This window comes from Astatotilapia calliptera, chromosome 9, assembly GCF_900246225.1.
Source record: "Astatotilapia calliptera chromosome 9, fAstCal1.2, whole genome shotgun sequence".
NCBI classification, from domain to species: domain Eukaryota; kingdom Metazoa; phylum Chordata; class Actinopteri; order Cichliformes; family Cichlidae; genus Astatotilapia; species Astatotilapia calliptera.
This window is the reverse complement of record NC_039310.1, coordinates 19,749,696-19,777,540: the sequence shown is the minus strand read 5'-3', so window position 1 is coordinate 19,777,540 and position 27,845 is coordinate 19,749,696. Positions and strand designations below refer to the sequence as shown.

Sequence of the window (27,845 nt, the reverse complement as noted above, 5' to 3'; positions counted from 1 at the left end):
TTCAAGGACGTGTTTTGCTTTAAGCATTTAATTTTAAGAGTCCATAAAAAATGAACATTTCTCAGATGTTTTCCACTCACAGTCATCATGAGAACAAGCTGTCAAGGATGCATCTTTTACAAAAACACCCACATGTTGTTGAATCCACTAAATACAAAGAGTCCTACAAAAAACCACAACACTTTGAGAGGGGTTAATAAGGACTTTTGGCTTTGACGTGGAAGCAGAGGTAAAGAGTGGATGGAGTTGTTGAGTTTTCATGTGGGAGTGAGCAAGAAACGTCAGTCCCTCCGTAATAAAGCTCACTCTTCTCTTTCATTCTCATTTTACTCTCTCGCCTTGTCTCTGCTGAACGAAGGATTGGCTGAATAGTTTTGACCTTCGCTTATTCTCACACGCTGCACAGTATTAGCCCAGTAATTTTCATGCTTCTTATAAACAAGGCTCGATACTGTAATTCTACTTCCACTTGAACCCTTTCAAACACAAAATCACTCCCCCAAAAAACACGCTGCAAACAGTGGAAAAGTTCAAGAGAGTAATTTAAGTTCTCTGTACATCCACGCGATAAATACAGCAACAGCTACTAAAATGTATCTCGAACAGAAGAAGACAAAACGTTGAAGTGAGGTCTGCAGCTGATAAACAGAGAGAGATGTGGTGCAACGGTGGGGCTGCTGGGCCCCTGATACAAAGCGAGGATGAACTAATGCCACATGTGATTGATGGATGGCACTTCTGCCGACCGCTATGTGTGTGTGTGTAAGCGTTTAAAAGAAGGCACCAAATCCACTGAACCACGGGAAGTGTCGAGGAGCTCTTTTCTTTTTGGATTCTGCCTCCTTTAGCCACAGTTTCTTCCTCTTGTTGTCTGTGTGTCCTTCAAATTAAAAGAAAACGGGGAAAAATCATTAGAATCATCATATTTATTCTCACTTTCACTTTTTAGCTTATTTAAACGTTATGAGTTGTAAATAATAGTTTTATTAATGTGAATAAATCACTTGCAGGACTCTTAAAAGTGGATTAGCTTGGTCACAGTGTGCCTGTCATATAAATTTCCCGAGACATAACAGCTCGGGAGCACAGTGAGCCACCGTTCTTGTGGTGATTCAAGCAAAATGTGCAGAAAAACTTCAACTGCATCAGATTTGGGAAGAGACTGTAAAGAGTTCACGTCACTACACTACACTACACCCCTCCTGCTGATTGTTGACGATGCTTTTATAAGAGTTTTAAATGAATGTGTCTTTATTGGATAGAAGCAGTAGAGATACTGAGGATTTTCTAAGACAGCCAGGTTAGTGAGATGGCTGGACTTAGTTTTCGATCATGATCAGTGTGTGCCTGTGTCCTTCATGAGTTACGAGGCTTTTTTGAGCTCATAGCTTCAGTACTCTTAGAAAATGACTCAGATTTCACTGAGTAGTCCAATTACTGTGGAGAAATACACTAAGCAACACATTCATAATGAATCACAATCACTGGACATGAAGCGTCACAGCTTGCTTATACAGGTTTGTTGTCTTACTTCTGAACTGCCTTAATTGCATTAACTGCATAGAGTCAAACAGTCCTCTGAGATTTTGGGTCATATCGACACAAAGATGCTTCATTGGATTCAGATCTGGTGGCTGTGGAGGCCATTTGAGTACAATGAACTCCTTTTAATGATGTGTTTAATGATGTGTGGTCATAAAGGGATGGACATGGTCTGCAACAACACTAAGATAGGCTGTGGATTTAAATTAATTGCTAAAAAAAATATATCCCATAAAGCATTATACCAACGCCTCCAGCCTGAACTTTCAAAACAAGGCAGGATAAATCAGTGTTTCCATGTTGGTCACGTGGCACCAAGTGTGGTCTTCTGCTGCTGTAGCCTATCTGCTTATCAGAGATGCTCCTCTGCAGACAACTAAGGTATTAAGGTGCTTTCCTTACTGCTTGAAGCAGTCTGGCCATTCTCAGCTAACTAAATACTGCTCACTAGGCAGAGGTGGTTGTGTGGGAAAATCTCAGTATATAAGCTGTTACTGAAATAACGTTCAAAGTTACTTAAATCACCTTTCTTCCCCATTTTAATGCTCAGTTTGAACTTTATCAGCATTTGACTGTTTACATAAATGCAGTGAGCTACTGCTACGTCATTGGCTTGAAAAGGTTTAGCTAACAAAGTTTCCCGGTGAAAGTAGATTAAAGTTTTTGTCTCCCTTGTATCCTTGGACAACAGTATCATGTCACACTTCTTACTCTTTGAATTCAGGTATTTTCAGTCCCACTGCCACAAGTGTAAAAAATAAAAACTAAAGAAACCTGACAGGTAGCCACACAATGTGCCTTTACAAACAATTGTGAAAGAATGGGTTGTTGTAATGAGCTTGTTAAATTCAAGCATAATACTGTGAGTCAGTTTGTTAAATCTCTTCCCACCTAGATATTCGATAATCACGTGGCAATATTGTAAAGTGGAAGCATTTAGGAACCACACCCACAAAGCAGCAGATCACATAAAGTTACAGAGTGGGGTCTCTGAGTCCTGAGGAGGATGATGTGTAAAAGTCAGCAATGCTCTGTGGAATCTTTAACATCAGCACAAAAACGGTGTGCAGGGAGCTTCATGAGCGAGTAGCTCCTCTAGGTGTAATGCATAAGTGGAAATTAAGAGAAATCTTGGATGGGCCTATCAGCATTTTTCTCCTGGTTTTTGTTCAAATTAAAGCTGTTAATGACTTGGCAACTAAAAGCTGTCTTTGTAAAGGATTGATCACCTATCATTAAATATATCAGAGGCTGCCTGTAGCAGTATGAAGGGTTCCTACTCGCAGTTAAAACTCTGAGCTTTAGTTTGCAGCAGCACTTAAAACCACTCCTCTCTCTGAGGACCCATATTTAAGTAGTTTGTGTCATTATCTCAGGGAGAGAATTAGGGCCTTTGTTTGTGTCGCAGCAGGAACTATGTACAGTGAAATTAAAAGTCCCCTCCTTAACTAACAAAGCCGCTATTATAAAGCATTCAGCGGCTGCGTGTTGCAGATAATTGCTCAGCTTTTGTGCATGACTTCCTGACCCCATGAAGGAAAACAGAGGGTGGACTCTGACCCCTGGTCGTTACTGCGAGCTAGAACAGAGCTGCCTAATGAACATCTCTGTCCTCTCTGTTTACATCTGCCAATCAAACACGCCACTCTTCGTCATCCTCCTTTGTGTGGCCATCAAACACAAAAGCAGACAATTAGCTGCGCTTATTAAGACTCTGCTCTTTAAAGGGGGTGGGCCTATGTGTGCTGGTAATTAATCAGCCCTACACGGGCGGGTGGGCGGACCTCTCGTTTGTCCCGGGCTCTCCCCCTCTTCCTCTGGTGGGTTCTGGGCAGAGTTCCTCAGGTGACGCTGGTGCAAGCCCAGGCCAGGAAGCGTGTTCTGTCTGCGGCGGCGAATGTCCTCCATGGGGTCCTCAGCTGAGACGTCTGTGGGTGTGAGCAGAGCAGAATGGCAATGAATCACACCTAAGCTCCTCGCTGTCTGGATGGTTTGCCCGAGGTGTTTAAATCAACATTAAACCCACCCCACCCAACCCCACCCCCCACGTAGCCTCTGAGAATTCCAGCCTTCTGACATGAGATGTGAAGTGAGCTGAAAGGAAAACATATTACCTTCTCATGCTCTTGGCAGTGTGAATACAATCAGGCAGCGAGAGAGAGGGGTGGGAAAAAAAAACTAGATACACACATCTATTACACCAAGTTCAGTCCAAAAGGTATATTGATATAACCAACAAGAAACAAGAAAGATGAGATAAAACGAGAGGTTCAAAGAGTCCCCAAGGCTACACGGACCCCTTTTTCTTTCACACCCCAACCATATATTTCATTCATATTTCATCTGCCCGACTTTATTGTGATTAGTCATGTAAATAAAATGAGATTTGGTTATTCTTTTCTCTAGGTAATTTACATTTATATTGAATTAGTGGCAGGCAGGGTATAGGAGAAGGGAGGGAGGGTGGGTTGGAAGGGGGGGACTTATTATGCTGGGAGATTACAGGCAGATCTCATCGCTATTGTGTTGTGTAATTAAGGCAGTGGAGAGGAGAAGAAAGGAGGCCAGATGCTCGCCGTGCTGAACCCAGTCCCATTTAGAGGAGGGTCTGCAGCAGCACCCCACCCCCCAAAAAATACAAAATAAAAATAGAAAATCCCCTGCACAGCGTGTAACAGTCCAGCATTAAACTCATCAGAAGTCATCAGAGGCCCGTCAGCTTCGTTTGAGCCACCATCTACTGTACCTGCGCGAGCATAAACATAATCTTTCTAAAGGTGTCCTCCATGTTTTCTCTTAGCTTTAGGTCGATGGGATTTTTAGAAGGAGATCTTCAGATGCTTTCAGGTGGTGCTCAAGGGGGTTTAGAGGCAATCAAACACGACTGCTTGAGCTCAGGCCTTAACAGAGACAAAAAACCTTTGCTGGATTTCTATTCCCTCTGAATAGGGACCTTATTACTGCGGGTCATCCATTCTGACCCAAGCCCAATTTCTTTTTTGTCACAAATGCTTTAAGGTTAAAACTGGCTGAATGTAGTTATTTTCTCTAAACTTTAGGCGCCCGTTTTAACCCCAGACTTGAATTTCTTCACTCTAGAGTTTACAAATCAGCTTTTTTTTTTTTTTTTTTTTTTAAACTGAACACACACACACACACACACAAAGATGTAAACGAGCTGACCCCCACATGGAGGCACCTGCTCCCAGCAGACCACCAGACAACAGGACAATTGGTGGCTTTATTCTCAAGGCTGCAGTTTGAAGGGAGGGGGTGTGCGGGCGGGGGGACTAATCCCAACCTGCATTTGTCTCATGATCCTATCAGGTGAGGTTAGACGGCTGGATTAAGCTAAAATGCATGCGACTTCAAGGGTGCGTGCTTCGTCCCAGCCTCCTTTACTCCTGGGGATCAATATTTGCATCCATTAGAGGTCCAGTGATAAGATTCCTTCTGCTATCAAGTTCCATAATCCATCAGCAGTTAATTAATTTCAACAACAACAATATCAAAAAGCAGTGATGATAATGAGATTTTTTTGTGTGTGTGTTCATAAAGGCAGCCTTTTATTTTCTGGATCAAGGACTTCATTTGAGTGAACACAGTTGAGTTCCTGGATGCTTTCATTTGCAGCTATTGTCTTGAGAGTGCCTGTCATTTGTCTGCAGGCTGAACAATGGTGTGTGTGTGTGTGTGTGTGTGTGTGTGTGTGTGTGTGTGTGTGTGTGTGTGTGTGTGTGTGTGTGTGTGTGTGTGTGTGTGTGTGTGTGTGTGTGTGTGTGTGTGTGTGTGTGTGTGTGTATAAAGCCTGCTTGAAGCACACCGTCTAGACTGAAATGCAGGAGCACAGGCGTAAACGCCCAGGTTAACACGCAAACGCACACAGACACAAAATCCATGTGTGACTGACAAAGGCAGCCTTACTTGCAGCAGGCTGGAGCTTTAGTTGTCAACTGTGGAAGCTTAAAATAAATCACTGTTCAGAAGGACGTTAACCCTACATGACAACTACAACCACAGACCAGATTATTTTCAACAGTCCACCTTCCCCAGGTTCGAGACATCTGGTGGCGCGCTGATGCGACTCTGCTGCAGAGCACAGGGAGATACAGTCTTGTAGAGACACAGCCAAAGGGAAACTGGCAGCTTATCTTTGCCATCGTTCATAAAGTGACCAATGGTTTCAGGTTTCATGCTAAGCTGTCAAGCGGGCGAGGCGGAGAGGGGGGGGGATTAAAACAGGACGCTGCTTTCAGCCAACAGGAAGCCATCTCTCATGACATGGGACAGGAAATCACAGTAACGTGTCATACTGGAATAGATGGATGGAGAGAAAGAGAGCTGCAGGACCTTGGTCTTCACACCTTAATCACTACAATGGCCTGTTACAGAAATAAAGGGCCTTTATTTTTACTGCAAAACTGTTTTGATATTCAAATTATGAACACCGATGGACTTCTTCTGTGTTTTATTTGAATTTAATCTAAAAGACACATATGTCACTTGTTGCTCCATTTATTTCAATAAGGCTCCAGATGTTGTGAGCTTTTGCTCTCAGAGAAATCATGACGTCCTGCTGTCTATTGCTCACAAACAGCGTCACCTAGTGGCCACCTTCACATTGAAACGTGCGGTTTAAAAAAAGCAACAATTAATCTTCTTTAATAGGAAACATCATGAAGCTAATTTAATTTATATTCTTTATTTAATGCGGCATTTTCACCAAATTCTACACATTGAGGCCCATTTTTTAATTTAAATAAAATAAGCAGCAAGGTAATTTATTGTATCTTTTATTGTTGAAATTTTAATGTTTGTCGGGAAAAGGTCTCTCTTGTAAATGAGACATTGCGTCTCAATGGGACAACAAGTATAAATAAAGGTTAAATAAAAAAATATTACCAACACAAGTAGATAATTAATTTTTCAATTTTTTTTTTTATCATTCAAGGCGTCAAAATGTGTTTAATCCAAGCATATATTATAGATGAACACATTTTAGACTTGCACCAGGTAAACTTTTTGCTAACAAACAAGAATAAATGAGACTAAAAAAAAAAAGCCAACAAACAAAAATAGGCTTTTTATAGCGGAACCTGATTAAGATTTACCTCATTTTTAGCTTTTCACGCTATCACAATAATCCTCTGATAACCGTCTGTGCATGTATTGATATACCATCAATACAGATGGCTGATAGATCATTCGGCATACTTTATTACTTTAAATAGTGCCAATATAAAAAGAAAAAGTCCCTAAAGCAGCGGCAAAATTATACTTCCTGTTTAGAGCGCCGGTGTTCTGGGAACTGTAGTTAATCTAATAAATTACACAACCCGAGTGTCCAGGAGGGGGAGCTATAGTACCACAGAAAATCCCTCCTCAGGTAACACCTTTTTTAGTCGCTTCCGCTCTTCTTTTAAAGGGCTTAATCGCTTAAATATATATATATATTAGACCACCACAGGACATCGAGATCACATCAATGTGATCAAATGTGGTGTCCAAATTTTCGTTGCTTCTTGGTGCAGTTTAATAATCCTCATTTACATTAGCAACAACAATCCCTAATGTATGCAGCACATTTACACATACAGAGATATGAGTGGGAAAACGAGAAAGAGAGCATACAGGGCTGCAATGTCACCTAGCAACAGGACTGCGCACGCGCATCTGAAATCAGCGGTTTGCGGAGGGGGGGTGAAAGCGTCAAATAGGATGATAGGTGGTCTTCACAGCACTGAAACAGAAACGCAGGCACCAAATGGTGTGTTTCTGCATCAACGTTTCAGTTTTAAAGCCTCACCCTGCCCTTTGCTTCTTCTTTGCTTTCCCACTCCTGATTGCTCTTTTGCAAAAATATGCAGCGGGGCTTGTGTAAATAAACTAGCCCCGAGCACATTCCTTAACACACACATACTCTGTGCACAGTGACCTCAAAACAAACTGCAGTCATACACATAACCCAGTTTAACTGAGTCTATCATGGCAAATGTTTGTGCAAGCGCGCACACACACACCTACCTTTAATGCCTCCGAACACAACATGTTTGTGTGCTTGTAATCAAGGACTTTCTCTGCTATTATCTGACACAGCTTTTACCAAACTGATCAGCCCAGTTACTTCTACCTTGGATCAGATCAGGGCCACTATCAGCACTTTTACAATAGCGCATTAAACTGCTATAAAGGGTGAGGCAGAGGTGGAAATGAAATAGAAGGGAGGCTGTTGCTTCAATTTCACCTAAAAGTAAAGCTTACCTATGAGAGGGGGGAAAAAAACCAAAAATAAAAATAAATAATCAGGGTGTGTTATCTTTGCTGTTTTCCTCATGATCTCTTGGAAAAATGATTAGGAGCATTATTTTAGTGAAAAGCAAACAGTGCATTGTGTAGTGACCTGCACTGAAACTGAGGCATTAGTGGGTTACAAAATGAAGCACAAGGTGAGCTCTGACTGAGAGTGAGTGTGCGAAAGAAGCAGCCGCTGTGGTTTCTTTTATTGCGGTTGTGTGAAGCAGCTTTTAAACAGTGAACGGGCGCAAGCAGAAGACTCACACATCCAGGAAGAGTGAGGCAATAAAGAAAGTCACTCAAGCAAAGAAAAAGCATCACACAGACACCAGGGTGACTGCAGCAGCACTTCCCTTCACGTTGCACAAAGTTTATTATCTAAATCTGAACTTTTTATTTTGCTGTTCTTTGTACAAAGACCCTGTGCGTCTGGTAACAGTGCTGGGAATCGGCGATCATGCACAAACAAACCAAAAACACACTGTGTGTCCTTTCCCCCCAAAATACACAAAAATGCAAAAGTGAGAAAAATGCACATTGTTACAATTAATTTATTAATGATCTGTTCATATTATTACACACGCGTGAACATGGTAATAGCAAACAGGTTAGCAAGGTGAAGTCCAAGTTAAAGACATTAGGGTGAGGTGGTTAAGCTTTCCTCATTCACTTGTTAAACTGGTCAAATGTAAAGAGCAAAAATGACATGCATAAGTCAAATGTACAGCATCTTGTGTTACCTTTTCCCCCCCCTCCAACAACAAAGACAATATACACCCCGAAAGGAAAAAAAAACTATTTATATTTATATATACGTATAGTACGTACCAAGCTCTGTCGCAGAAGTTAAAGTAAAATTCAATTTACTGTAGAAAACAAAAACAATTCCCAGCAAGCTGGTCCCACAAAAATAATGGAATAAATACAAATATACAAATACTGTGGAAATGTCTCTTGCCTCCCCTCACAGCTAAACTAAAATGAGAAAATTGTTCTTTGGGAAATGAGATGCAGGAGGACACAGAGAGGAGAGACCGACTGCCGGAGATTTCCAGATGACAAAACTATGTTGAGGCGAGATAATTACTTGTTATCCAGTCTTAGGAGCTGCTCCTTACCATTAACAGTTAGAGATTTTAACTGACCATCCTCTACCACTTCAACCCGCTCCTGGCCGTTCTCAACGATCCTGTCAAACGTAAAAATAAAATAAAATAAATCCATAAATAAAAAGACAAAATACACTTTGGAAATCAAGAAGACGGGATAATGCCAGAAGTCTTATAAAGATTGCAGAGTTGAACATTTGGGTACCGTTTTGTGGTAATCCTTCTGCCGTTGACGAATTTGGTGGAGGTTGATACAGATTTAAAGTTACCCATTCCTCCTCCTCCTCCTCCTCCTCCTCCTCCTCCTCCTCCCCCGCCGCCAAATGATGATGAAGAGAAGGAGGTGAATCCTCCCCCACCCATGTCTCCAAATGAGCTAAAACCTAACAGAAGACAAACATTAGAGAAGAGAACTAAAATAGGGAAATTCTTCCTCTTTTGTTCAATAATCCTCTCTATGTACTCACCTGAATCAAATCCCCCAAAGCTACCTCCAAATGCTGGAAAGCCCCCAAAACCAAAGAGCGATCCACCCATCCTTGGCCCCCTCTGGTGACTGCGACTGCCTCCAAAGAAATCATTAAAGGGATCATCAGCTGTGAATGAAATCAGAGTAATTTGTGAGTAACACAGAACATCTTTCAGGAGCAGGGACAAAACTCCACGTTTAATCTGACATGTTATCACTTTCACCTTGTTATGGTATACATGCTCGCTTAAATGGACACATCACTGCCAAACTGTCTGCTGTCACCCAGTCACCAGTATCACGAGCAGGAGACTTTACTCTAGGAGAGCTGGACGGGTCCGTAGAAGGTCCTTAACCCATCAGCAGGACTATTACTGCTCCTTTGTGAAAGGAGGAGCAGGATAAGCACGGCCAGAGCAAAACGACCTCCAGCAGGCCACCAGCGTGAATGTCTCAGACCAAACGGAAACAGACTTCATGGGGCCGGCCTCAAGGGCCAACATTTTCTAGCGGGGCCTGTTCTCACTTCTCCCACAGTGGAGCCAGACTGGCATGTACCACAAAATACCAGAATTGGCAGCTACACCATATTAACCCCGATTCTTTTGTCCCCGTGACAGAACAGAGAAAACCGACTCAGAGTGTTAAAACATTTTTATTTCTTTTTAATTCAATCATCTTCCGGAAGAGAGAGACCCCTGCACAGCTCAAACGCCAGTTGCAAGAGCTCTAACATTTTTAGCTCAACATGTGTCTTATATGGTGTTATTTCTGTACTTCAGACGTCACACACAGTTTCATTACAAGCGAAACGCCTTTTATTCAGTTCCTTTATTCTGTCTTATTTATTAATATGCCTGTGCACTAAAACTTCTTGTTTTTTTAGTCTGGCTGAGCACTTTTGTGTTTTGTAAGAAACACAACATAATTCCTAATTTATCCCATTAAGTTTACTTCAATTCAATCCAATTTTATTTATATAGCGCCAAATCACAACAAAAGTTGCCTCAAGGCACTTAATAGATACAGAGAAAAACCCAACAATCATATGACCCCCTTTGAGCAAGCACTTTGGCAACAGTGGGAAGGAAAAACTCCGTTTTAACAGGAAGAAACCTCCGGCAGAACCAGGCTCAGGGAGGGGCGGCCATCTGCTGCGACCGGTTGGGGTGAGATAACAGAGACTTTGAAGAGAGATGCCCTTATGCCCTCTGCTTTTCACAGATGAGAGCAAGTTACCCTGAGCACATGTGACAGATGTGCAAGGGTCTGAAGATGACGTGGACAATGTTATGATGACCGCATCATCATCATCATTCAGCATGACCGGTTTGATGGTAGGTCAGTGATAATGTGGGGATACATATCCATGGTGGACGGTACCCTGACTGCCATCAGGTATTGGGAGAATTTTGGACCCAGTGTTAGTACAGTGGGTCCTGGGTTCCTCGTGGTACATAATGCCCGGCCTCATGTGGGTAGAATATATTCAGGCTGTTCCAGGAGGATGAAGGAATCAACAGTACTGAGTGCCCCCCATGCTGGCCTGACCTAAATCCAACATAACATCTCTGAGACATCATGTTTCAGTCCATCTGATGCTACCAGGGTTCATCTCAAACTGCCCAAGGGTTCAGTGATTACCTGGTCCAGGTCTGGGAGGAGAAACCCCAGGGCAGACACATGGAGGCTATATAAATGACCATTTCTCAGTTGCTGCAATGAAATTTTAGCTAAACAGACTAGCCTGCAGCATCATTTCTTTCACTTTGATTTTTGGTGTGTTTTTTTAATTCAGTCCTCTGTAGGCTGATAATTTCAGACATTCAGCATGTTTTTATTCCCAACTGAGATCTGATGCATTTTCTAGGTGTTCCTTTAATTTGTTGGCTTTTGGTTTGTTTGTTTTTTGAGTATCATTATGCAAAAAATATCATCTTATTCTGAGGAGGTCAGGTGAGAGGCACTTGCTCACAAGAGGATAAAGTCAGGAATATCTTTAGCTTTGCTCTCCTTCCAGCAGTCTCAAACTAAGTGTGGTTCTTTGGAGCTGGACAGGAAGTACAGTTTTTTCCCTCGAGTACAGCCAGCCAGTTGCCAGCTCCTAAAATATTTAAGTACCTGATACAAATTTTTAAAACAAATTAAGGCTGTGGTGAATATCAGAGCATCCGTTTGCAATTTCTGGAACAATCTTATCCCTAAACTGTAAAAGTGCCGACCACTAATTCTCCTCCTAAAGCCCTGTGGACGCCCTACTAATTGTGCTCTGCCAATCTGGGTCAGCCCAGCAGGATAAGGCTGGATCACTGGCACCATTTGCTGAAAGAAGACTCCTCCTTCAACCTTGAATGTACTGAGGCAGTGGCAAGAAAGCTTTGCTTGTTCCCTCTGACTGAAAGCCTAAAATAAGAGTATCTGCTGACTGCTATTGCAACCACATTACTGTCCATTTACCTTAAAGACCTTAGAGGAGACAGCTGAGCTCCTGCAAAGAGGTCAGAATGACAGCAGGCTTCGCTGAGAGAAAGTGAGGAACGGGAGTGCTGAGGAAGGCCGTTTAAACACTCGGACTGTGATTTAATTATTGTTACAGTGGTGCACATACAGATAGCTGGAAGAAAAGCTGAGTCATTCTTAAGTAGAAGGAACACGCTCTCGTGCTCATGTACTCTGGCAGAACTTAAAAAGAGATGTCAAGCGCAGACTGGAGATTAAACAGCCAAGAATGTGCCACGCCTGTGTAACACCTCACAGAGCATGAAGAAAGTGAAAGGGCAGTATCACAGTGTACAAAAGCAGGGGGGGATTTAACAAGGCGGTCTGAATATATGAAAACAGTTTAGAAAACTGAATTATATAAGCTGTGTTTTAAAAGCAGCTGTCCCGAAGTATAAAACAGTCATCTGCTCCTCGTCCACGTCTTCACATTTTCATCTGAGAATAAGAGTGTGCCGTTCTTGGCAGGCAGCTCGGCCCTCAGCACTGTGCGATTCTGTTTTTGTCTCCAAACACACCCCGCCCGCAGTCTGCTGGACGCTCCGCGGTAGCCGAGTGATCCACCGGACCAGCTGCTGGACAGTCAGGACTCCAGGCTTGATGGGCTTTTAAAACATATGTCAATCTTCCTCTGATTTGCCATGTTAATAGAAACCAAGAAACACACCAACACGGAGATTAAATAAACTTAAGACAGATGACTTTAAAACCTTCTCCGGGTGCATACCAATCAAGCAAAATAAGGTTTAAACTCTAGTTTAACTGCAGATAAACTTCACTCTTCTGCATGCAGACTCCATGGTTTGCCATTTTTGCTCTCACTGTTTACCGAAGAGCGCAAACAGCAACAGCTGTGCTTACCCGTGTTCAGAAGGACACAAGTTTACATAATGAAACATGACGACTCCCTTCTAGCTCCAGTTCTGTGGTTCTTATTTAAGCGTCATATTTAATGATTTTTAATATTTAAATTTTTCCTGTCAAGTCCAAAATGCACAGCCGTGCTCGAGTGTTCGAATTATATCGTGTTTTACATGCTCTGACACACAGCGCGCACACAGACACACACTTGCCGTTATTACATCTGCTTTTGTTTTAATACGGAAGCTATTTTTGAAAGCATTCCAGTTGAGTGATGCAGACTCTCAAATCCATCGTCTGCCTGCGTCTGAGCTCCATATTTAGAGGCACACAGGGTGAACTACACATGCCTTCCAATCGCAGACAACCTGGTAGAGCAACTAAACGTGTTTTACTAGATCACACTGAACGCAAATATCGGCATCTTCAAAGGATGAACTGGATGGCACCTCAAGACACGGTGACTTCAATCAGTTAAGATCAACTAGCTCTTCGCTCCTTACTCTTTGTTACAAGGCTCATTATAGTTTTATCTCTCATTTAACTCATCTAAACTTGTGCAAAGGAAAATGAAGAATGGAACAATCCTGTCTATAAGTGTGGGTGTATATTTGTTTGAATTTATCATAAAGATTATGTGAACAAAGGCTCACAAAATGAACGATCTAAATCCTAATTAATTAACTAACCGAGGAAATGTAATGAGGTTGAAGCCAACATCCAGCGGGGATACTCAGCGTTTTCTTTCATGCGACATTTAGTGAGGTGAAGTGAAGAGTGCTTAGTGCATTGGAAATGCACATTACAGTCCTGTGGGGGATTAGCAACAGGCTTTCCTGAAGGCTTCCTGGGTCTAACGCTCAATCTACACAGCAGGAGCTGTGTGCTAATAGGCAAACTAATTAGGAAATAGAAAAATCTATGTTTAACATACAGATAACTGGGGCCTGGTGGATGCTCTGTGTCTCTGAGCATTTTTAGGTCATCCGTGAATATTCTGGACTAGATAAAAATATGAGTTTAATAATAGCCAAAGCACATCCCCTCAGTCCCTCTTTCAGTTCTGAAAACAACATCCCATCAGTGCCTCTGAAGTGCACGCACAGAAATGGCTTACCGAATAAATCTGTAAATGGATCTCTGCCGCCGAAGAATTCCCTGAAAACGTCATCGGGGTTGCGGAATGTGAAGCTGCTGCCGAAGTGGTCATAATGGCCTCCTATTAAACATTGAAAAGAAACAAGGCTTATAAATGGCACCACACTTCAACAAAGATAACACTGCAAACACAGCTATCATTACAAGCTGTCAAAGCACCAATGCAAATACCAAATGTCCAGCTGTTTCCACCTGATGCATGTCGGCATTTCATACATAAAGTAACTGATAAACTTATGAATATGGAAACCTTAACGGATATCTCCTTACCTCCTCCTCCTCCACCACCTGAGAGGCCTTCTTTGCCATATCGGTCATAAACATTCCTCTTGCTTTCTGCAATAGAAAGAGAAGGACTTTACATGAGATGAGAAACAACTCGGAGCAACTGAAGGTGAAGCGCCCTCCTTCCTGCATTATAAACCTCTGTTAGGATCGCGAAAGACTCCAGATTTAACACATGATGGCCTCAAGCTAACAGCCTCTTTTAATTTTCACTGAATAAGACTACCAAGTAATTCCAAGAAAATGACTAGAGACAGTAGTGTGCTATTTCAAACTACAGCTGTCCACTGAATTTTTATTTTAAATTACAATTTTAGCTTCCAATTGTTAAAGCAAGTTAAACGAGATGAATAATACTAAATAATACTCTCACGTTTGACCCTCCGTAAAAGTCCAGATTCACTACCAGCAGTATGCAGTAAATTTAATTCAGCAGACATTTTTTAAATTATAATTAAACCAGATAAACTAAACAGTGTTAAAGAAAATCCAGTCAAAAGCATTTATGATCTTAATACTGACCACAATAACTAATTGAGTGGCTCGGTTTCACACCAAGCTTTTATTAATTTATTATTTATGTATTAATAATTCAAAGACTTGTTCCAACTAATTTAATCAGTAAAGGGGATTTGACAAATCTTGCTTTGTGAAGTCATATAAAAAATAAATAAATAAATAAAATAAAAAAATCAGTGTTAATACATACTATAGACTAGGGATGGACCGATCCAATATACAGTATCGGTCGGACCATACAATGGATAGACTCAAGTTTTACTTTGCAAAACGCAGTGGTGCTGACTAAAGAGTTTCATGGTTTTTGGGGGGGAAAAAAAAAAAAAAAACCCTATGAAACCCCCCCCATACTTGTGTTAACCCCTTATTGCCTAGTGTATCATATTTGATACATAGTTTTGGGGTTTTTTGCCAGTTTTTGGGACTTAAACATCATCAGTGTGAATTTCTCCCCCTGACAAACCTAAATAAAATTGCATAATTTAAGCAATAAAAACACAAAAAAACAACAACAACACAACAACAACAACAACAACAACAAGCAAATATGATACAAATTAAATGTCATATATGGAAATTTAAACACGATTAATTTTTTAAACAATTACAAAAAATTAAACAAATTAAATTTAAATAAACACTATTTTCAAAAAATGTGAATTTTCTGGCAAGTATTTCCTGATTCAGGCTTTAAATGGTTAAGTTTTGTATAGAAATTTCACAAAATTCAGTCTCAGATTAAATGTGACAGAAACAGATTACACTGACATCCATCTTGATGAAAGATGAGCGTCATGATGCCGTGTTTGTCTAACATATGTTAAGTTTTACATTCTACAAGCTGCTTTTTTAAAAGTTGTTGAATATAAACATTATTTTGTGCTCATATTGCACTTCTTTTTTTCAGAATCAAAGAGTTTTCAAAATCTGCATAAAATTGCATTTTGAATTACTTTTTAAATATAACTTTAAGTACTTAAGTTTAAAGTTATTCAAAAAGTTAAAATAAAAAGATCAGTATTGCTGAACTGCAAAATATTTTGGGTGCAGTGTATTTTTTTTCTTCACACAGGTATAATAGAAAAGCTTCAGTGTTTTGTTTTTTTAAAACTTGAGTATGAACAAAATTCATTTAAAAACAGTTTTATTGATTATAAAATAGACTATATTGGAATCATATCAGTATCGTCAGATATCTAAATTTATGATATCGGTATCGGACATTAAAAAAGTGTTATCGTGCCATCTCTACTATAGAATAAATTGATAGTTTCAAGTAAGAAAGAAAGTAAAAACTAAACCCATCATCCCAGTTTACATTCCAGTTATCCCATCCTGATAGTGGTGCTACAACTTCTTAAAAATCCCAGCTACCCCTGCATCTTTTGATCCAGTGTCTGCTATGAAACTGAAAAATGATGCTTACATTTAAATTAGAGGGGCAACTCACTACTTTCCTATGTCTTAAAATGTCAGATTTCTGGGCTCTAAATCAATGGCTGAAAAAACAGCAAAAACAATCTAACTTCACATCTGGAAACGCTAAAGCACATCACTGTTTTCTATCAGTTTTACCTGACAGAAAACAGTGATAACCAAAAAATAATCTAAATAACTTACAGCTGTTATAGCTCCCCAATGTGAGGCACAGAATAATTGTGTTTTTTTAGTATTGGTTTCCAAAAATGTGTCACGTTGATGGCAACAACACTTTTTGAACATGTCTCTACCCTCGTATTTATACAACAGGAGCAAAATGTCACTGTTCCTTAATAGCACAAGCTTCACATCTGAGACAGTAATGGCTTCAATACAGCTCATTTCAAACAGTGCACTTGAGATACACCAGCTTCTTGTTCTGAAGTCTCACCGTCTGAGAGAACTTCATACGCCTCTGACAGCTCTTTGAATCTTTTCTCTGCCTCATCCTTGTTCTCAGGGTTCTTGTCTGGATGCCATTTCAGGGCCAATTTTCTGTAACTGAAATACAAACACCATAAAGTCAAAACACACACAGAGTCAAGAACGAGTCGTCATGTCTTGATATAGGGGTGGAAATCGTTTGCGCATGTATGACAGAGATAACATGCCCCCCTCCCCCAATCAGAAACATATTCACACGACTGCAGCAGACACACGCTGCGTGTCCTTCTCGCCACCCAAGCAGAAATAACAAAGACAGCCTGACACTGCATTGACAATCAGCGCGGGCCTCGCACAGCGGCTTACGCTGCATCAGCGGTTTGTTTTTAAGCTCAGCAGCAGCAGCACACACACACAAAGATGTTCGAACAAGACAAGGGACTGAAAGTCAGCAAGGCTTTACACAATCCAGGGATTCAATCCATTACAGACCTATAGCCAGCAGTCTTTGTTGTAATCTGTGACATTATCTTGCTGACTAAAGCCTGGTCACAGTTCAGTTGGACGCGATGCATGCAGCACTGTTGGTAATTGTGCAACATACCTCTACATCTTTGACATCTTTGTAGCCAGAAGTTCACGGGGAAAATCCACAGCAGAAATTTTCTTTACTTACTAACCTTCATATTGTATTATACTTTGACTTTTATCCAGTAAGTTCTTTTTTAGTTGTGCTTCATTTGCACTTCTTTAACCTCGCTTAGATGTGTTTTGTCATATTTTATCGAGTGATTTTATTTTATTAAAAGCCATTTTGCTACAAGTTGCATCTAATGTTTTGGCTGCTGTGACACAGTCATGTCCCAACTTTTGGGCTGAATAAAGTGAACTTTATCTTATTACAAAACACTGAGCTTTGTATTAACATAAGAGCTTCTGACTATAATTTAATACCCACTAAATTTAATAAACAGACACGATAAATGAGTCTCCAAGCATCGCAGCAGCTTTCTGAGGTTGTATTTTAGGCCAAATGCAGACATGCTAATAACCATTACCTTAAACAGATAGTGTTTAGGTTTAGTAAAGTTAGTGTGCCAATAATTTCTAATTAGTAATAAACTTTAAAAAAGACGTAGATCTATCATCACGATATTGGATAAATATCAACTTCATGATAATATAATGATCATTAATGAAAACTGCAGTTTCGCCTGGTTTTCCCACAAAGAGAGCTTGGCTCATCTAGTTTGTACAGACTGATCTAGAGTTAAAAAACGTGATACATCATCTTTCTGTAACATATTTTTGGCAAATGGCTATTCTTGGCTAGGATGATCCATACTGCTCAATAGTTTCCTCCTCTCTTACTTGTTTTCACCGCATTACCCAAAATAACTTAATGGAGCTCCTGGAGCACATGCCTGATTTGAAGCAGGCTTATTTCTGTCCTCAGCATTAGCATTGCCTCTCCTCTTCACATGTCCAAACAAACTGCTGTTATTGAGAAACCACCGAGGAAGTATAATTAACTAGAACGAGCCTGATCAGTGGGTGAGCAGTGGTGGGTGATTGAAGGTGGAAGGTATTTGACAATAGCACGGTTACAGGAAGAAGAGTGGAACATTTCTGCAGAGCACTCTCTCATTTCTCCCTCTCCCTGTGTCAGTTTATACAGCGACAGAGGGATATAATTAACCTATTACGCCCTACAAGTGGCCGACATTTAACGTCAACACTGGCAGAAAACGGAGCACAAAACACTCGAGGGGGACTTACGCTTTCTTGATGTCTTCTTGCGTCGCATTTTTCTCGACTCCTAGTATATGGTAGTAGTCCTCCATGGTTCTGTCTGTCTGTGGGTGCTGTTTTACTTGAGGGTCTTGTGCGAGTGGCCTCTGTGGAAACAGTAATGTTCTGTTAAGACATGTTACAAGATAAAGCCCAAGACTCTGCAACAGCCATGTGTGACGAGTAAGATACAGCCCTTCCAGTCCAGAGGGGTATGCTTGTAAAGGGGAGGGAGGGGGCTGCTGGCATTAAAAAGGGTGGAAATACCCAACAATATTGCACTGCACTGAAATAGCAATACCAGGGACAGAGAAGGTAAGCTAATCCAACCCAAGCAAAATTGCATAATAACCGGGGGATCATCCTTCACCCTGAAGCTAAAAGAGAGAAAGTATGAAACATGTTTTTCTTTTGAATTTTGGAGCCAGCTATAAAGACCATGAATCACTTTTTTCCCCTTCTTTTTAAATCATGATCTAAGGTTAGAGTTATGAAAAACAAGACACAACTGGTCTGGTTAAAAGTATCAGAAGACATTCAAGTCCTCCAAGTTTAGCACCACATTTACAATTTTTGTTTTGTAGCTTTACAAACCTGCATCAAGCAGAGAGATATAAAACTTCTGTGACCTAGATCTTAGTGAAATATTCACCGTAAAAAGCAGTAGACATTGGACTGTGTGGATATGAAACAAGTCTGCAGAATTAAAAATAAGTCAATGGAGAGAAATAATAAAGGATAAAAGAAGAGGACTAATAAAGTGGTCATCCATCCTCCAATTAAGAGTTCAACAATTGTTCACTGACATGCTTCAAACTGAAAGCTACAAAGGTAATGCGCTGCATTTTATTGCTTGAGAACTTGTTTATTGCCATTTCCAATACACAATAAACAAATATTGCGTAACCTGGCTTACCACTCTTACAGCTAATAAATAACTTTTCAAGTTTAGCTAGGTCACTTCAGCTAGGGCTGGGTGATACAAGGAAAATCTCATATCATGATATTTTATAGCTATATCGTGATACACGATATATATCATGATATGTTGAAAAATTGCACTGGTATACTCATTCCAAATTTTCTACTTTGAATACAAAAAATCTGAATGAATTTAGTTTTATTTTAACCATTTTTAACCATCAGTTGCACAGAGAAGTTTTTCACAAATGACAATACTGTGACAGTAAGTCTCTTTCTGTGATCAACACTAAACCTTAAACAAACGAAAGATCATAGCGACAAGTAATAATTCACTAGACAAAATAAAACAAATGAAATTACAGCATATAACATATAAAAACTGTGAAATAAAAAAAAAAAAGTGATGAACTCAAATTATAAATCAAAAGTCTAGACAGTGACTATAAAAAAGTCTGACCAAGAACAGTCACAGGTATCAGAGCTGGTTTATTTAACGTTTTCTTTGGTGTGTGCTGAAATGCTGCCATGTGTTTAAAACATTCTTAATTTTTCAGTAGATAAGTTTACAGTTGGTGGAATAAATTTGTGGTACTGCTACCTTTTGCGGCAATAGTTTTACTGCATGTTATGCAAATTACTGCATTTTTGCTCAACATTCTCCTTGTGAAATCCAAACGTTGGGACGGGGAGATTAATGATGCATTCGCACCGTGTGGGAGGGGAAAAAAAAAAAAAAAAAACTTGAATTACATGCAGACAGCTTAACATTGCCATGGTAATTTATACTGTTGTACGTGGGAAAACTTGCGATACATCGAGTATATTCGATATAGTTTCAGCTAAACCTAAAACGTATTAGCAAAAAATAAATACATACTTTTCATTGAGTTTATTGTGGGTGTGTTTATGAATGCACTGTTAACCCTACCCCCTAAAACAAGATGAAACAGGCAACTATGGTTAAATTAACTATTATCTGAAGTAATCGAATACCTTTTCCAAGGCTAAGAAATACATCAAACTAACTTCTACATTCACTGTGTAGCACTTCCTCAATGCATGACAACAGCAGGGAACTATTACCAATGGACTCCAGCTCTTTGATTCACAGCAGCTCTTTTATATCATATGTATACATAGTCTCTACTAGAAGCCTGTTCTTTACACGTGCTAGTCAAGTTGTGAACAAACAGCTGTAGCCTTTAGTTCATTTCTTTAGATTAACTTCAGTGTCTTCATTAATGCCTAGACATAAATATAACGACTCAAAGTGTAAATCAACTTGATTTCGAGCCATGTGTCATATTTTGGAAACCTATGACCAAACAAAAGTTACTTTTTAAGATGCATATATGCAAGAGCGGCCACACGTTTCAAATGAATACTATATTATAAAACCCGCCTCTTCCACTACACCCCGATACTCATTTTTCAGAAACTGACTTTGAAAAGAAGCTATAAACTCAGTACTGATGTTCAAACTAGATCTATAAATATAAGCTAACTGTGAGAACAGGTCCTTATTTTGGATCCAGGGTGATGAAATTACCAAATTTCCCTCTGAAACTCTTATTTTACTTAAAGGTGAGAAACATTTCAGCTTCTCTTGTATGGTTGCATTCAGGTCTTTATTTTATAGGACAAAAAGGCTGTTGCACTACTACTACCACATATTTATCCTTAATGTGTTTGTAAGGAAAACAGGCCAAAATCCTACTTTTCATTGAGGGATGCATTAGCTGTTGTACTGAAAGATATAAAAACAAACCAGTGAGGACTACTGGAGTCCACTGTGTTCTATTTGTTAGCTATTTATAACCTGTGGCCTTTGCAGATAGATTGTGTTTGTGTCTGTTATGTGGGGGGTTGGGGGTGTTTGGCACAAAGTAGTGCCAACGAGTGTCTCCTGGTGGGGACATCGGCACAGGCACTAAACTCTCCTTCGTGTATCCAAGTAAGGCAGCAATTCCAAATCTCCCTCTGATACTTTATCATACAACCTCCATCTAACTTGACACTAATTTAGCCCGCAATCTAAATATAAAAAAGGATGACCTTCTGAGTTTTGTAAAAAAAACAAACCAGTGTCCTGACTCATATCTACTTTTATCTCCCTCACTTGAGCCATAACTGACCTGCTCACCCATCACCAGCGCCCTCGCGGCAGTTGGGATTTAGTGGACACAAGCGACTTCTAGAGATGCGCTTTGCAGTACTGCGCAGAGCATTAAAAGTGCATTCATGCTTGCATGTGCCCTTTGCTTGCATTACACAGCTAATGTAAATGAACTTGATTCCTCTTATGCCTCAGAGTAAGCACATGTGGGTCCAGTCAATCCCATAATGCATCAATTAAGCAAAGGTGATGGCTGTAAATGTAAACAGCAGACTACCAGGATTTTTTTTTCTATTTTCCTAAAATAAGCTATTGTAAAAGTGCACTACAAAAGCAACTTTTTCTGAAAAACAAAGATTTATGCAGTTTTTATCTTTTTGTTAAAACTGAGTATTAAACAAACAAACAAACCCCAAAGAGACATGCTGTGCAATGTAATTAAATATAATGGACACAATCTCACAACTGATGAATCCCATGGCATATACAAGAAGCTAACCTTCTCCACAATAGCCATACACTGCAGTAATTTGGTTCCTGCACCATTCAAAAATCAAACCTAATCATTTTAAAGACCTTAAAATATGAATTACAGCTAACTAGTGTTGAAATCATAGACAAGGCATAATAATTAGTTCATTCAACTGGTAAAAATCCCTACGGCAGACAGTAATTGATGCCACAAAGTGAATGTCTTTGGAATTTGACCACTGGTCCAACAAAGTTAACACTATTTGGGGTGTACACCAGGTTGCTGACAGCTTGGCAGCTCCCATGACTTTAAATGAGTCACGGCACTGGCAAATTTTCCATTTCTTATCAAAACCACAAGGCAAGGCTCTCAAACCCACCACCTACCCTGTGACACGTGTACTGATGAGGGTCAGGAGTCTAATTTTTGGACAAAGGGTGACAAAAATAAGCAATCAATAATGACCTGACCTCTCGGTGCACCTCTCTTATGTAAGATCAACCCAACAGGAATCAACACAACACTTTGGAGGAAACACATGCAGGCAAGCTGAGCAGCAAGAGATTACAACAACATCGGTTTAAGTTTTCTCAGCTGTGCCATACTGGTGTGCCAACTGAGATCGCCCTTGAAGGAGCAATATTATGTAACTGTCGATGAACGAGACTCTTTACTGAAGAGCCGCAGAGTATTCATCGTTGTTTGCATTTATACTTTACGATACTGCCAGTACGAGCGAAACTGAGCTAGTTAAAAGCTGCTTTTACCCCTTACCAGTGGTTGAAACAAAGTAAACAAATTCAATTTCATTGTTTCTTTATAAAATGACAAATTAAGTATCTTAATCTAAATTTATAAGTGGACCAACTACAGTTGCTGTACTCTGCATCCCTGTAATCCTCAGTGTATTATTATATTTGCACAACAGTCCACTTTCTGGTTCTTTAAATGGTGTGCTTTGAGACATGTCCAGGTATGCTGTGGGACTTTGTGGTACATTATACAGCTACACAAGTGTTAGAAATCCTCAGCTTATTCTGTGTGTCAGTACTCTGCATGCAGTCCTTTCCCCAGGAAAATAAAATCCTTAAAAGGAAGGAAACCCCTGTTTGTTCATAGAGTTACTGGGTTGTGGGAACAATGACATTACAACTTGTTAGAGGTCCTTATCAACTGTGAGAAAGTCAGTCGATCAGGAAGAAAAAATATATATATAGTAAGATGACATATTCTTTCATAACTTACAATTTCTCATTGCAAAGTAAGTGCAGGTTTGATTAGATTAAGGTAGATAATGTGAAGAAGCAGCAGGAGAAGAAGAAAAAAGTAGTATCAGCAGAAGAAGTTGCTTTCCAAACCTAAAAGAAGAGTGGATGACAAACAGGGAAAAATTCAACAAAGATGGACATTGCAGATTTTTTTTGTTGAATTTGGTGGAACTGTGATCCGAATTATATGTAAGGAGAAACTATTTTTCCCCCTATTCTAACACTGGAGTGGTCCTCCAAAGCAGTGATTACAAAGTAGCAGGAGTAAAACAAGCAACACTATTTTATTTGGACTGTCAGATTTTTTGTGCCATTTGAGACATTATCATTTATTGAATGTGGTCTATTCTTGGTCGTAGTGTATGACTGAGCTATAATCATTCAGGTAAATTCCATTACAGAGCATAAATCATTGCCCGAGTCCAAGTTTCAAGAGCATGTTTCTACAAGTTTTCACTAACATTCAAACACATTAGACTGAAGAGTTAAACATAACGTGAAAACACTTTATATGCAGTACATTAAGAGCACTCAAGGTGTACATGTTATGACTTACTGTTTTATTTGGTTTTTGTCATAGTCATTTACAGATATTTATATATTTATAAGTAAATATTGGGTGAATAAGACTAGCTGTTACTGAGGTTTGTATTGAAGCCTGTGAAGATGGAGATGCTCAGTAGTCATCAGGCATATATGAACTGTTCAATTTAGTTCTATTTAGCCTACTGAAGGTTAGATGTCCACTCTGACTGAATAATTTGGGATGAAATGTACAAATATCCTTTTTAAAAAGCACGTATGATCAGAATCCCTTTCATTAGAACGTGAAAACCCAGTTTAAGACCATCATTTTTGAGCATTTCTAGCTCAAAAATGATGACCATCACATACGATCAGTGTTGAAGAAACAGCATATTTATTATACGATTCAGTCTAGTATCAGCAGCTGCCGAGGGTACAGACAGAAGTCTCGTAAATGTTTTTACGACTTCTGTTTCCACAACCCCCCCCCCCCCCAAGTTATTTCACCACAGACCAGCCCAAGGGTTTATCTGCTGATTGAAATCTCAGATTAGACTTCAGCATTATGGTTTGCGTCTGTGGAAGTCGGGTTATAAAAGCCGTTGTGTTTTTAGGGCAACTATGTAATCAGAAAAAGGCATCTGAAGTATTTCTGTCAGCGTCCAAGAGCACTCAAACACCACTAAAAATGTGATATTAACAAGACAAGAGCACTGGATAAAACAGGCTCTAGGCAGCTGAGTCCAGGACATAACACAAATTACATCTGACAGAACAGAGAATCAGATGACAGCTAAACACAACAGCTAGCCTGTGTCTTACCTGAAACTATTCATGGCAATGACAAAAGCATTTGTTTTTAAGCAGTACAGGAGCGTTGTTCTCCTCACTTACTATCATTGGAAACACGTTTACCACAGAAGACCTCATTTACAGTAAACACTGAGTGTCGTCTTGCTGGACAAAGAAACCCAAATTTCAGCAAATGGGATAATTTTGCTGATCCAGCCTTTTTTTTTCTTTTTTTTTTTTAATAAATAAACCCATCAGCTCATTTAAAATAAAATAAAAAAACCAAACACCTCAACATCTGCTGTACCTCTTGGTCCTATGTGGCACTTTGCAGACGATTTTCTATATATTATAGCTGCATGATCTTGATCAGAGGGCAGTGGCAAAAAAAGAAATAAATGTGGAACAACCGGTAGTGCTGGCTACTCCCACTGCTGGGTTTATGCTATTGTTGGTATTTAGCTTTTCCTCTTCCACAGAAATAACAAATACAAGACGTCTTTGAAGTGAAGAAAAGTGAAACCAGGTGTCAAAGCCTTTGTTTGCTGCTTAAACATTCTTTTCATCCCATCTCCTCATCACAATGACCATCGCTCATGCTCTTTGCTATTCAAGCAACCTTTTCCAGTAATCAGCACTCTACTTGTGGACTGCATGTCTCTTCACCTATGCAACCTAAAACAAACACAGCAACAGGAATTCTGCTTTAGGAGGAAATGACCAATGTTCATTTCATATTCAACAAAGGCTCAATAGTGTTGTTTAACATAGCTTGACAGCTTGATGTCGTTGTAATGGTTCTATAGTTACTATAGTAATTCGCTGGAATCAGTCAGCAACAAAAATCAAAGTCAAAGGTGGCGAGCTACATGCTGTAAAGCATACTGAAAGGAGTGGTATAGAGACTTACTTTATGTCAACAAATAAAACACAAAGCAATGAGAACGTTTGCTTTGATAAGATAACATGAGGGACTTCAAACTGAAACTGCAAGCCATCAAATTGTCAAACTCAGAACAATACAGAACGACAAACCAACAGTGCGTCACTCAACGAAAACCTCATAAGAGGCTTGGTTCATCAGAAGACCGTCAATGGGTAATACGCCCTGATGTGGCAATACCGCAACAAAAATGAAGCCGCCACCTGTTTGAACTGGACTTATTGTACCAATTTGGTCTACTAGTTAACCAAAGGAGGAAGCTGATCCTCACTTAAAGATGACTGGAAATGAAACTGAATTCCTGTAAAACATCTTAATGACTGATCCCTGGCCTGATCCCCCCTTATAGAGGAGACCAGGCCTTTCCTGTAGCTTCCCCTAAAGTCAGGTACAGACCCCTTCAAATTAGGAGTTTTCCAACACTCAACATCTTCAAAACCCATCTAAAAACTCATTTTTATACCCTGGCATTTAAACCAGACTGAGTATTGGCATTTGATTTGCATCCATCCGTTTTTCTGTAATGTGTTGGGGGTTTTTAATTGTTTTTTTGTTTTGTTTTTTTAAAAACACCAGGTATTTGTGTCTCCTCCTGAGATCAAATAAGCGAACTTCCCTTGTTCGGTGGACTTGAATAACTTTGGAACCACCAAGAAATGAAATACAAATCAATTCGCACCAGCCAAATTTCACAATAAGTGTATCACTGGTTATATTGTTATATACCTTCTTAAGCAGGAGCATCAATTTCAGTTTATGGGTCCACATGCAGCCCAGAGTTATATGAAATGGACTGGACCAGTAACTAACAGCTTTTTCAAAATACTGAAATAACACAGCATTTAAATGGGAAAACTGGAACAGTTAATGACTTTGCTATATCTTCCACACAAAACCATCCAGTGGGCCAAACTAGACCCTTTGGGGAGGACTGACTCCTCTGTCTTTAAGTCACATGGCTCCTTTTAAAATAATTAATTATTTAATATTAGGCCCTTACTAAAATAAGACAAAACCTGGCTTTGAAAGACCCTCATATGGCAACAGTCAGTGGTTATTTTAGTAACTGCTTAATAAGAACTTGTTTTCAGATGTACTGTGCTGACAATCCAATTATCAGTTTATAACTCTTCATAAACTTAGGAGGGAGGGGGGGAATAAAAATAAAACCCGTTTTATTTGAATAAAACATGTTGGCCTGGTGTTCTTTCAAGAATGGAAAAAGAGGTCACCCAACAACATTAAAACTTGATTAGCAGCAGTAAATAGCAGAAATAGGCTGAACTTAGTCAGTGGCCACTTCCTGTCCCCCCCCCCCCCCCCGTTCTGTAACCAATAGTAACCAAAAACGTGCTAAACAAACTACAGTCCCCCCCCACACACACACACACGCACACACACACACACACACACACACACACACACACACAGAAAACGTGTTTATTTTCTCTCCAGAACACTTTCTGGAAGCTAACTAATGTCAACAGACCAATCTGAGATATCCCAGCTGGAGCCCTAACTTGTGAACCTCTCCCTCCGCATCTGTTTAACAGAAACTTCTAGAAAAGTCTTAAAGCGGAATGGGAAGTTTTAGCCGTCTAAATTTCCAAAACAAATCCACTAATATAAATATATGTATATATTTAAAAAACAAAACAAAACAAAAAAACAAGACAGCAGTGATATTACACAAAAGCAGAAATCTCTCTATGGTAGTCTTAACTTTAATATCCGACTGTAGACTATGCTGGCTAACGTTAGCGTTAGACTGGCATTTATAGCATCACTGGTACCAAATACAAGTTTATCATGCAGTCATACACCCCTGAATTTACTAAATAGTTTGTATAGACGGACTGGGGTTTTTTTGTTTTGTTTTTTAAATTTTTTTTTTTATTTTAGCCTGAGCTAACTCAAATTTTACGGCAGCGAGCAGGCAAAAAGGCAAGAGATCCACTCGTTATTCTCACACGCTAGCTTAACTATGGGGTAGTATCCTGGAAAACAGCCTCTCGGACACAAACGAAAACTACATTTCTGTATAAAAATAATCTTAATATATCCTAAATGATTCCAACATTAGCAGGGGACATACTGGGTGACTCCACCAAAGCATCCCCACATGTACTAGATGTACTCGATGCGGCAACACACGACAAACGCTTTTCGCCGCTCTTTCTTTCTTTCCTTCTTTCTTTCAGCAAACTGAAGCCAAGCGGCCCTCTCACCTAGTTCATCTCGAGCCTACCTGAAAGAAGGAAATATCCGCCACAATAGCCACCTGATTGTAGCTGTTCCTCCTGTTTTCCTTGCCTGAGTACGGAAACTGTAACTGCAGCAGCAGCTGGTAGTGGCTTTCTTGGTAGCTGGTTGAGTGGCCGCTGATATGGCCTAGCCCACAATGCTGCTTTTAAG

The 27,845-nt window shown here is 39.9% G+C and overlaps 1 protein-coding gene across 3 annotated transcripts; it reads right to left on the bottom strand.

Moving 5' to 3' along the window:
• dnajb6b (DnaJ heat shock protein family (Hsp40) member B6b) lies at window positions 1-27,845 on the bottom strand. 3 transcript variants are annotated; one of them, XM_026179791.1, is made up of 10 exons: window positions 27,712-27,845; window positions 18,379-18,497; window positions 16,607-16,716; window positions 14,203-14,268; window positions 13,892-13,993; window positions 9,413-9,541; window positions 9,151-9,328; window positions 8,955-9,025; window positions 3,327-3,470; window positions 1-880 (listed from the first exon to the last, which is right to left on the bottom strand). In XM_026179791.1, exons 2-10 carry the CDS (start codon window positions 18,441-18,443, stop codon window positions 771-773), a joined length of 975 nt encoding a protein of 324 aa, XP_026035576.1. In that variant the 5' UTR covers window positions 18,444-18,497; window positions 27,712-27,845; the 3' UTR covers window positions 1-770. The 3 variants fall into 3 exon arrangements, with proteins under 3 accessions (XP_026035576.1, XP_026035575.1, XP_026035577.1); XM_026179790.1 differs by having other exon boundaries at window positions 27,679-27,844; XM_026179792.1 differs by lacking the exons at window positions 1-880; window positions 3,327-3,470 and having other exon boundaries at window positions 8,370-9,025; window positions 27,679-27,844.

Excerpts from the sequence above, each read along its gene's own strand:
- dnajb6b (XM_026179791.1), bottom strand. The coding sequence starts at position 18,443 with ATGGAGGACTACTACCATATACTAGGAGTCGAGAAAAATGCGACGCAA. Across the intron at positions 16,717-18,378 it reads CAAGAAGACATCAAGAAAGC|TTACAGAAAATTGGCCCTGA; the intron begins GTAAGTCCCCCT and ends TTTGTATTTCAG. Across the intron at positions 9,329-9,412 it reads CTTTGGGGGATTTGATTCAG|GTTTTAGCTCATTTGGAGAC; the intron begins GTGAGTACATAG and ends GTCTTCTGTTAG.